General features: G+C 45.4%; 1 protein-coding gene across 1 annotated transcript in view; it reads right to left on the bottom strand.

Moving 5' to 3' along the window:
• LOC137364944 (probable G-protein coupled receptor 139) overlaps positions 1-8,625 on the bottom strand; it is a 35,655-nt gene extending 27,030 nt beyond the window's left edge. Inside the window, exon 1 of the mRNA XM_068027822.1 lies at positions 8,484-8,625. Within this exon, the coding sequence (XP_067883923.1) occupies positions 8,484-8,625 (142 nt within the window). The remainder of the gene's footprint in view (positions 1-8,483) is intronic.
• Between the last annotated feature and the right edge of the window lie 3,758 nt (positions 8,626-12,383).

Raw genomic sequence — 12,383 nt, 5'->3', positions numbered from 1 at the left:
ACTGAAAAAGCAAGGGTTGTTTTGCTTAGAGCAGAGAAGACTGAGGTGGAACACGATTGAGGTATACAAAATTATGAGGGGCATTGATAGATTAGATGGGAAGAGCCTTTTTTTCCCTTATTGGAGGGATCAGTAACCAGGAGACATTGATTTTAGGTAAGGGGCAGGAGGTTGAGAGGGGATTTGATGAAAAACTCTTCACCCAGTGGGAGGTTGGAATCTGGAACGCACTGCCTTAAAAGGTGGTAGAGGCAGGAATCTTCACATCATTTAAGAGGTATTTGGATGAGCACTTGAAACGTCATAGCATATAAGGCTACGGGCCATGTGCTGGAAAATGGGATTAGAATAGTTAGGTGCTTGATGGCCGGCACAGGCACGAGGGGCCGAAGGGTCTGTTTCTGTGCTGTATAACTCTATGACTCTGTGACTCTATGACCTTATCAAATGCATGCTGGAACTCTAAGTACAGTATCTCCACCGATTCCCCTCTATCCACAACACATGTTACTTCTTGCAAGGCCTCCAATAAATTGTTAAGCATTATTCACCTTTCATACAACCATGTTGACTCTGCCTGATTATCTTGAATTTTTCAAAGTGCTTGCTCTCACGTCTTTAATAATACTTCTGACATTTTCCTCAAGACAAATATGAAGTTAACTGGCCTGTAATTTCCTGCTTTCTGTCCCTCTCCCTTTTTGAGTAAATGAATTGCATCAGCAATAAAGGAGTTACCTTTCGAGTGATGTCACTTCTGACTGGTTAAAAGCCCGATCTGTTGAAAAGTTGTGTAATGTAGCTGGACAGTTAGGGATTACTCTCCATGTAAACACTAGGAAACTCGAAATCCTAAGACTTGCAGCCAGCCGTTTTTCACTTGAAGCTGAAGACCCAAACAGGGTAACAGATAGAGTAATGTTAGATAAGGTAAACTAGAACAGAAGAGAGCAGAATTAGAATTCCAGAGGGAGCGAGAAAGGGCAGAGTGAGTGTCAAGAAAGGGAAAAAGAAAGGGTGTTCCGGAAGGAGAAGCAGGAAAGGGAGTTAAGGTAGCTCAAACAACTAGAGGAAAACCCAATACATCCAGTAAAGGCGCAGCTAGTGAGTCAGTTACCCCTAGCTCAGGATCGTGTGCTGAGATGTTAAACTTCTCCCAGTTCATTCCAATGCTCAATGAGGAGGATGTGGCAGAATTTTATGTCACTTTTGAAAAGCTTGCAATGTAGCTGAAATAGCTGGCAGAGAGCTGGATTCTGTTTTGGTAAAGCAAAGTAACAGGGAAAGCCCATGAGATTTATTCACTGTTTCCAAATGAAAGTTCATCAGATTATGAGATGACTTAAAATTCTATTCTGGGCCCATATGAGATCGTACTGGAGGCATATTGCCAAAATTTCCGAACCCTCCGAAAGCGGCCTGGCCAAACTTACCTTGAATTTGAAAGAGTTAAGCAGGTTAGGAACATCAGAGGAGGATCAGGCCATTCAGCCCATCGAACCTGCTCCACCATTCAATATTATCATGGCTGATCATCCACTTCAATGCTTTTTTTGCCCACATTATCCCCATCTCCCTTTATGTCACTGGTATTTAGAAATATGGCAACCAATGCTACAAACATTCTCAATGGCCGAGCTTCCACAGCCCTGTGGGCTAGACAGTTTCAAAAGATTTACAAACCTCTGAGTAAAGAAATTTCTCTTCATCTCTTTCCTAAATGTCTTCTCTCTTATTTTGAAAACGTGTCTCCTCTTTCCATACTCCCCAATGTGGAAAAAATATGAACAGCTTACTTGCTACTACCCTGTCTATCCCTTTAAGTATGCGTAGGTTTCCAATGAGAGCACCTCTGATTCTTCGAAACTCTCGAGAATACAGGCCCAGTTTACCAAATCTCTCTTCACAGGACTGTTCTCTTATCCTGGGTACAAGTGAACTTTCTTCACAGTCCCTCAATGGCAATGATATCCTTCCTAAGATAAGAGGACCAAATCTGCACATAACATTGCAGGAGTGGACTAACCAAGATTCTATATAACTAACGCAGTACTTGGCTACTCCTGCACTCAAATCCTCTGTGGCGAATGCCAACATACCATTAGCCTTCCTAAATGCTTGCTGCACCTGCATGTTCGCTTTTAGCGACTTATTGAGGAGGACACACAGGTACCTTTGTACATCTACACTTTCTAATCTCTCACAATTTAAGAAATGCTCTGGACACCTACCAAAGTGGATAACCGCATTTTTTTCCGGACTATATTCCATCTGTCATGTTCTTGTCCACTCATTGGGCTATAATTTAGAGTCGGCGGACGGGAATTCGCCACCAACATAAAGATCGGTGGCGAACCCACTTCTACCTAAACCAGGGATCCGTCCTGTATTTTACGGCTCCTCTGTCTTTAAGTGTCCCGAAGCAGGACATCCAGCTGCTTGAGCGAGGAACTCCCGCCTCATTGAGCTGCCAGTCGATCAGCAGGCGTGGTGGCCACTGCTGAGACTGCAGTCAGCCGACCATATGTAGCCATGCATCAAAATAAGTTGGACTTGACTCACCAGGGAGATTGGTCCTTCCCTAGTGAGGCTGGAGTTGTCGTTCGGGGCCGCCTTGGGTCCCGGGATGGGTTGGGAGTCGGGGGCGGCCCTTAACCGGGAACCTTGTGCCTGACTTCCATGGCTACCCCCGCCCCATCTACACTGCGGCTCGCGGAAAAGCCGGCTATCGCCGCTTGACACGGGTTAAATATCCAAGGATGCGGGCGAGAGCTCTTAAAAGGCCTTTAAGTGGCCACTTAACGGCCTTCATTGGTCTCGGGCGGTTGAGACGTTTCTCACCCCCCCACACTCCCAACCGCCCGACCGCCGTAAAGTTGACCGGAGGCGAGAGCAGGGCAGTTAGGCCTCCTGGACGCTCCCGCTCAATTTTATGCCACACACATTTCACCATGCGACTTGCTGGGACAGCATAAAATTCAGCCCATTATGTCCGTCTAACTCCCCTTGAAGCCACTTTGCATCTTCCTCACAGCACAGATTCCTACCTAGTTTTGAGTTATCCGCAAACTTGGAAATATTACATTGGTGCCCACATTCAAATCATTGATATATATTGTGAACAGCTGATGCCCAAGCACTGATCCATGCGGTACCTCACTCGTCTCAGCCTGCCAATGAGAATGACACGTTTATTCCTACTCCCTGCTTTCTGCCCGTTAACCAATGCTTAATACATGTCAGGATATTACCTCCAATCCCATGTGCTTCAGTTTTGCTAACCAAGTTACTGTGAGGGACTTTATCAAAAGTCTTCTGAAAACGCAAGTATAGTGCATCCACCAACTCCCCTTTATCAATTATGTGAGAGACATCTTCAAAAAACTCCAACAGATTTGTCAAACATGATTTCCCATTCATAAATCCATGTTGACTGTACCCAATTAGGTCATTATTATCAACGTGTCTGTTTATCACATCCTTCAGAAATTATTCTATCAATTTCACTACTACTAGTGCAATTCCACCAGGGCTTTCGGTCCCGCTTTTCTCTCCCCCTCCATTCTTAAATAGTGGGGTGATATTTGCGACATTCCAATCTGCAGGAACCGCTGAAGAGTCTGTAGACTTTTGGAAGATGATCACCAATGCTTCTACTATCTGCATAACTACCTCTTTAAACACTCTGTGCTATAGAATATCACCTCCTGGGGACTTATCAACCTTTAACCCCATTAATTTCTCCAATACAACATTCTTCCAATACTAATATCCTTAATTTCTTCATTCTCCCTCGCCGCTTTGATCTCTAATTCTTGGAGATTTTTTGTTTCTTCCTGTGAGAAGACAGACATAAAATAAACATTTAGCTTCTCTGTCATTGCTCTATTCCCCATTATAAATTCTCCTGACTCTGCCTGTAATGGACCCACATTTGCCTTAGCCAAATGTTTCCTGTTTACATACCTATAGAAGCATTTACAGTCCATTTCTATGCTTGCTTTTGACCAGTGGATACGAACACTGAAGATACAGCCCACATATGCAAACCTCAAAGAGTTGATCCTTCTCGTGGAGTTCAAAAACTCCCTCCCCCTCCCACTAAAACCCACATAAAGGAACAAAAGTTTCAAAGAGCCAGGCTGGTTATAATTCTGGCTGATGAATTTTCCCTTGTGCACAAGGCCTTAACCCCAAAGGGGAAACCTTCCCTGATGACCCCCAAACACCCAAGCTTAGAAGGTGGGAATGTGATAGGAGCATGAACAGACATGGGCAAGAAGGAAAATCGGGACACAGAAGGGCCCATCATCAGGGTCAATAGGACGGTACTGAGAGCAGGAGTAGTGGCCGAAGACCTGTGTGCTTCCACTTTAAAAGGTAGATCACTGTCGAGCTGACTGTTGGAACTTACAGGGAATAATCAAGGTCCACCAGATCAGTTCTGGATCATAGGCCCTGATGGAAAGCACCACAGATCAGGCTGTGGCTTTAACTGCGGCAGTCAGGCACAATAAACCTGATGAGCATACGGGAAATCTTAACAAAATCCTTGAGAGTTACCAGGACTTTGTATCCCTAATAAATGTGACGCCATACCCCTCGACTGAGGCTAGCAAGCCCATAGCCATAGTTAAGGATACAGGGGTCACCCAATCTCTTCTGCTGGAAAAAGGCACGACCTTTCTCCCAGGGAGTTCAATGAATGCTAGAGTGTTAGTGAATAGTATTGGAAGATGATGCATTCCCACACCTTTATATCAGGTGTTTGAGTGCGACCTATTTTCAGGACTGGTAACCATGGGGATTGTCCCTAGCTTACATGTGGATGGGTCGACCTGCTCCTGGGTAATATTCTTGTCAGAGAAAAGATGTCAGCTTCCCCAGTAGTTCTATAGAATCCAAAAGAGGTCAGGGAGACAATGCAGTTACTGGAGAAGTTCCCTGGCATTCTCTCTGATTGTATGGTGACTCGGACCATGACCAAACAATCCCCTGAACTGATATTGCAGATGGATGACCCTACTGTCTCGCTGTCTGAAACCTTCTTTGGGAAGGTCGAGGATCCAAAGGATGGGTTAAAAAGATCTTCCTTAGCTGATGCACAAAAAGTCGACCCAGTGTTAAAAGAAAATATCACAGACCGTCCAAACCAAAACTGAAGCAGAAGGAGTTCCAGAGTGTTAGTATTTAAAAAATGAGGTGCTGATGAGGAAGTGGTAACCTTTTCACAGACCTGCGGATGAAGAGTGGACAGTGGTTCGCCAGATAGTGATGGTGCTGAGATACCGTAAAGAAATATTAGGAATGGCCCATAAACTTCCAATGGCTGTACATGTCAGTGTACGAAAAACCCAAGCCCACATAAGACAGCATTTTGACTGGCCAAAACTCCAGAAAGATGTGGTGGAGTTCTGTAAAACAGGTCACATGTGTCTGGTTGTGGAGAAGTCCCAACCTGCAATAAAACCTGCACCCATAATTCCCGTATAAGCTTTTGGGGAACCCTTCAGCAGAGAGCTGGTGGATTGTGTGGGACCCCTGGCACAAGCAAAAGGGGACGAGCAGTATCTTCTCACCATTATGGATGTCGTGACCCGATTTCCACAGGCAATTTCCCCAAAGGACTATGTCTGCCAAGGTAGCGGTGGAGGGCCTAACCCAATTCATTACCCGATATGGGCTGCCTGCCGAGATTTAGATGAATCAGGGCACACATTTTATGCCCAGTACTTTTCAAAGGTTCATGGATATTCTGGGCAAAACCCAGCTGAAGTCCTCAGCCACCCATCCAGCGTCACATGGGACTATGTGATGAGTAACCCCATGACGGGGACAAAGGGCTGGAATTTCTCCTGCTGAAGACCAGGGACTTATCCAATGAATACACTGGCTTTAGTCCCGTTGAATTAGTTTACGAACACGAGGTGAAAGGTCCTCTTAAACTAACAAAGGATAAGTTTTTTTGGGGGGACACAGCGATGAGTGTTCCATGTTAGACTACATTTCCATACTCTGGGAGCGGCTCACGAGAGCCTGTGCAATGGCTCAGAAACACCTGAAGACCTCCCAGGCAGCTATGAAAAGGTAAGCACAGAAAAATGCCAAAGCCAGAACATTTCAGCCCAGAGACCATGTATTGTTACAAGTCGCAATGCATGGTGAACACCTGAAAGCCCGATTCAGTGGTCCATATTGAGTGGCAAAATAAACAGCCAGGTCAATTATTTAATTGATATCCCAGACCAAAGGAAATAAGTGAAGGCAGTGGAGGGGATATGCAAACACAGGTCTGACAGACAGTCAGGAGGGAAGGATTGAAAAGGACAGTGAGGACAGGTTAGAGGAGGGCGAGGAGGTTTCTCAACTGCAGCCCCATCTTCTCCGCTTATCCAACCCTAAAATGTTAGAAACATTAGACGCCACCCTCTCCTCCTTAAATGCAGGCCAAAGAGGCACCCTACAAAGGCTGCTAGCAGCCTTGACAGAAAGCTGCAAGGACAAGGACATTTCCCAAAAAGGCAATCCATGGTGAGGGAGATGCCTCCCATAGTCGAAGTGTCACAGGGGAGTGCAGTGACACATGGACAGACAGTTGCGCACACTAATGACCCATTGGGCATAGGAAAGATTAGAAAAAAAGATCCTGCCTACAGTGAAGGGAAACGTGAAGGGAAAATGCCCTTAGGTAGACAGCACTTCTGTACCTCAGCAGAAAGCTAAAAGTAAGGTCAGTGTGGATGTGCCCACTGAAGAACGCAATGATCAGTTCCCAAAGCTCATCAAACCCAGCAATTTCAAAGCAGAACTCAGCAAGAACAAATGCCCAGAGGAAATCTCAGACACCTCACAAGGGCTAAATTTATACAAGGAACAGGAACCTAGTTGAAGTAGCATTGCAGAACAGGAAAAAAAAACAATTTAATTGCTGATGCATTGTCCAGGGTCATACCCGAAACATAACCATCCCAGACAAAACTCCCAAAAAAATTAACACAACTGTTACAGACAATGCCAGCTTAATTAAACTTAATTCTAAGTTTAATGTGTGAATTTGAGAAGGGATTATTGAGAATGAATGTGTGTTTCCTTCTATTTCTTTCCACAATACTGCAATAAATTGTTCTTCTTAACACATTTATTTCCATGTGCTGCGACGGTATCAAGATAACACGATGTGCCAAATGAAGAACTTAAATTAGTCAATTGGAAACTTACAGTAAACTTTTGATGGAAAAAAATCCCTCAGTTAACCTTGAAAAACTCGCAGCCAAGATGGCCACCGCAATTGGCATTTGAAAAACCTTTTCACGTTCCAAGGCCTCCAACAGGAGACACATGTTTGATGATCCTGGACACAAATCAATGACTTGCTCAAGTAGCTGAATTACCTAAAATTAGATTTATTGATACGGCATAAAAGACCCTCCTGGCACATGATTTTGAAAGAGCAAACTCCTACAACTGTAAATACTGGTATCCTGAGGCCTGGGGAGACAAACGTTTCTGACATTGAATCTCACTATAAGGGACCACTGAGGCAATCATGAGACCTTCTCTCCATCTCTGTGAAAGCTGGGAGTTTCCCTGGACAATGACAGGCAAGCCACTGACTCAAACTGTGCAGAACTAGAAGGGTTCCCCTTCACCCTGCCTCTCTCTCTCTCCAGATAATATCACAAGTTTGAAAACCACTTGCGACTGTGGGCCCTCTAAGAATACAGATTGCTCCAGACAGAGACACCAGGGGAACAGCATCACCGACAAGTCTTCCTCCAAGAAAACCCTGAGCGGGCCAGGCACAAGGGGCACTTCGAACAACCAAAGACTTCAAGCATTCAACTTCAGCTGGGAGACCTCACAGCGTCCAACCTCACCGAATGAGTATTTTTTCTTATTTATTCTGGACTCCAATCCAAACACACATTTACTTCTCACTCTATAATCTATTTTTGTGTGATTCTCGTGTGAGTGTGTGTGTAAATGCGCGGGGTATTTTTTCTATTATTTTATTTAGATCGGGTTTAGATTGTTACGTGCAATAAACACACATCTTTCGTGTTTAAACTCAAGAGAACCTGTCCGATTAGTTCCTTCGTCATCACACAAAAGGTAAAATACTCAATGTGTCGGTAAGCACATCCACTCTTTAAAAAGGAAAAACACTGTTGCAGTCAAACAACAGGAAGGAGAAGAAGAACGGCTGTGACTCCTCCTCACATGGCCATAACAATAGGCATGGTTGGGATGGAGATACTATGGGAATGAACTTCGCTCAGCATTGCATAGATACCAGAGGTTGTAAATTTCCTGGTTCAGCCTCAGTCAATGCCCAGTGAGGGGGATACAGATCATGGATATAGCATAGAGTTTGTGCAGGAAACGGAAGACAATGGCTTCAGTCATCTCATGATTTAATTAACAAGAACAAAAAATCAGTGAAATATGGCTTATGAATCTAATAGTTGGATACAGAGACTTACCAGGAACACCAATGATAGCAAGGATGGGATAGTAAATAAATTGAGTCATTCTCAGAGCATAATAGATCCGCCGCTCTAATGTTATCCAAAAATAATCTGCCGTAATCAGGCCAAACAAAGTGGAGAAACCCCTGCTGTCCATTGTTGTGACATTCCAATCTATTGTTCTCAGATTCTGACCCATTGGTGTAACATTCCAATCTATTGTTCTCAGATTCTGACCCATTGGTGTAACATTCCAATCCATTGTTCTCCGATTCTGATCTATGCTCTCACTCTCTCTGGAGCCGCGGATCTCTGTTAGTTCTGGAGGTGATGCTCCCGTTGATACCATGGAAGAGCACATCGAAAGGAGCCCCTTATAAATAGAAGATGAAAACCCTCCAGTGACACAATTAGGGTCCATGGAGACTGACATTCAGTACAGTCACTGAACAAACAGGTTCAGTTAACATCTTTCAAACTAAAACTTCTGCACTGCCACAAAGTTGAACATTTACCTGGTCTGGATGGAATGGATGAGGGCGGTTGAGGGATAGTATAGTAGAAATAGCAGAATCTTTCAGTCATCCTTGGATATGAGAGTGACAGAAGATGGAAACCCTCCAGTGACACAAAAGGTTCACTATTTTTTTAACGAAAGGAAAACTGCTGTGCTAACCTGGGCTGGCCTACATGTGACTCCAGACATGCAACAATGTGTTTGACGTGTACATGCCCTTTGAAATGGCCGAGAAAGCCACTCAGTTGTAGCTAACCGCTACAAAGTCAACAAAATGCAATAGAAACCAGAGGGATCACCCGGCCTCGGCACCAGAAACCACAACGCAAACCCAGCCCTAGTGACCCTGCAAAGTCTTCCTTCCTAACATAAGAGGGCTTGTGCCAACGTTGGGAGAGCTGTCCCACAGACTGGTCAAGCAACAGCCTAATAAGGGCAAAATGTCCCTGAAACTGCCATCACTATCCCCGGGTATGTCCTGACCGACCGGCAGGACAGACCCAGCAGAGATAGCGGCACAGTGCTCTACAGTCGCGAGGGAGTTGGCCTGGGAGTCCTCGACATCGACTCCGGACCCCATTAAGTCTCATGGCATCAGGTCAAACATATGCAAGATAAACTCCTGCTAATTACCAGCTGCCACTCTCCCTCAGCTGAAGAATCAGTACTCCTCCATGTTGAACACCACTTGGAGGAAGCACTGAGGTGGCAAGTGTGCAGAATGTACTGTGGGTGGGGGACTTCAATGTCCACCACCAAGAGTGGCTCGGTAGCAGCACTACTGATTTCTAAAGGAATAGCTGCTAGACTGGGTCTGTGGCAGCTGGTGAGGGAACAACGAAGAGGGCAAAACGTACTTGAACTCGTCCTCACCAATCGACCTGCTGCAGATGCATCTGTCCCTGACAGTATTATTAGCAGTGACCACCGCACAGTCCTTGTGGAGCCTCTACATTGAGGATACCATCCATCGTGTTGTGTGGCACTATCACCGTGCTAAATGGGATAGATTTCGAACAGATCTAGCAATGAATATGTGAGCATCCATGGGGCGCTGTGGGCCATCAGCAGCAAAAGAATTGTACTCAACCACAATCTATAACCTCATGGCCCGGCATATCCCTAAGTCTACTATTACCACCAAGCAGAAAACCAACCCTGGTCCAATGAAGAGTGCAGGAGGGCATGCCAGAAGCAGCACCAGGCATACCTCAAAACGAGGTGTCAATCTGGTGAAGCGACAAGCCAAGAATACTTGTGTGCCAAACTGTGCAAGCAACATGCGACAGATAAAGGCAAGTGATCCCATAACGAACGGATCAGATCTAAGCTCTGCAGTCCTATCACATCCAGCCGTGAATGGTGGTGGACAGTTAAATAACTAAATGGAGGATTTGGCTTCACATTTGGCTTCACATCCCATGCTCAATGACGGGGGAGCCCAGTACAACAGTGCAGACGATAAGACGGAAGCATTTGCAACAATATTCAGCCAGAAGTGTCGAGTTGATGAACCATCTGGGCCTCCACCTGAAGTCCCCGGCATCTCAGATGCCAGTCTTCAGCAAATTTGATTCACTATTCGTGATATCGACAAATGACTGAGGGCACTGGATATTGTAAAGGCTATGGGCAGTGACAATATTCTCGCAATAGTACTGAAGGCCTGTGCTCCAGAACTTTCTGCGCCCCTATCCAATCTGTTGCAGTACTGCTACAACACCGGTATCTACCCGACAATGAGGAAAATTGCCCAGGTATGCCCTGTGCACAAAAAGCAGGACCCAGCCAATTACCGCCCAATCGGTCGACTCTCAATCATCAGTAAAGTGATGAAAGGTGTCGTTGACAGTGCTGTCAAGCGGCACTTGCTGAGCAGTAAGCTGCTCAATGGCGCTCTGTTTGGGTTCCGCCAGGGCCACTCAGCTCCTGCCCTCATTACAACTTTGGTGCAAACATGGTCTAAAGTGCTGGACTAAAGAGATGAGGTGAGAGTGACTGCCCTTGACATCAAGACAGCATTTGACTGAGTACAGCATCAAGGAGCCCGAGCAAAACTCAAGTCAATGGGAATCAGGGGGGAAATTCTCCGTGGGTTGGAGTCATACCTTGCACAAAGGAATATGATTGTGGTTCCTGGAGGTCAATCACCTCAGCTCCAGGTCATTTCTGCAGGAGTTCATCCGGCTAGTGTCCGAGGCCCAACCATCTTCAGCTGCTTCATCAATGACCATCATCCAATAGGTCCGAATTGGGGTTGGTCACTGATGATTGCCCCATGTTCAGCACCATTTGTGACTTCTCAGATACTGAAGCAGACCATGTAGAAATGCGGCAAGATCTGGATAACATCCAGGTTTGGGCTGATAAGTGGTAAGTAATGTGCGTGCCATATAAGTGCCAGGAATGACTATCTCCAACACAAGAGAATCTAACCATCTCCCCTTGACCTTCAATGTCATTATCATAGCTGAATTCCGCCCTTTCAACATCCTGGTTGTTACTAATGACCAGAAAGTGAACGAGAGTAGGAATATAGATACCGTGGCAGAAAGAGCAGGTCAGTAGCTAGGAATCCTACGGTGAATAACTCACCTCCTGACTCCCCACAGCCTTTCCACCATCGGCAAGACACAAGTCAGGAGTATGAGGAATTCTCATCCACTTACCTGGATGGCTGCAGCTCCAACAACACTCAAGAAGCTCGACACCATCCGGGACAAAGAAGCCCGCTTGATTGGCATCCATCGACAAACATTCACTCCCTCCACCACCGACGCACAGTGGCAGCAGTGTGTACCATCTACAAGATGCACTGCAGCAACGCACCAAGGCCCCATACACATCTCCTTCCAAAGCCGCCAACTCTACCACCTAAAATCACAAGGGCAGCAGATGCATGGGAAAATCACCAGCTGCAAGTTGCCCTCCAAGGCACAAACCACCCTGACCTGGAACTATATCATCTTTCCTTCACTGTCGCTGGGTCAAACTAATGGAACTCTATTCTTAATAGCAATGTGGTTGTCCTTACACCACATAGACTGCAGCAGTTCGAGAAAGCAGCTCACCACCACCTTCTCAAGGACAATTAGGGATAGTCAACAAATGCTATCCTAGCCAGCGATACCCACATCCCATGAATGAATATAACAATAATGATGCCAGAGGACTGGAGCGCTGTAAATGCTACACCCTGCTTAAAAAAGAAGAGGTTGGATAAACCCTGTAACTAAAAGTCTAATGATGGTGGTTGGAAGCCTCCAGAGGCCATAACGCAGCATAAAAATATTTCTTCTTGTAAAAACATGAGTGAATAAATGAAAAGCAGCACGGATAGTTCAATGGAAAATCATATCTGATAATCATGATAGAATTCATTGTGGATGTAACTGTGA

This window comes from Heterodontus francisci, unplaced genomic scaffold (assembly GCF_036365525.1).
Source record: "Heterodontus francisci isolate sHetFra1 unplaced genomic scaffold, sHetFra1.hap1 HAP1_SCAFFOLD_53, whole genome shotgun sequence".
Lineage (NCBI taxonomy): Eukaryota > Metazoa > Chordata > Chondrichthyes > Heterodontiformes > Heterodontidae > Heterodontus > Heterodontus francisci.
The sequence above is the reverse complement of the archived record's forward strand: the minus strand, read 5'-3'. Positions and strand labels throughout refer to the sequence as shown.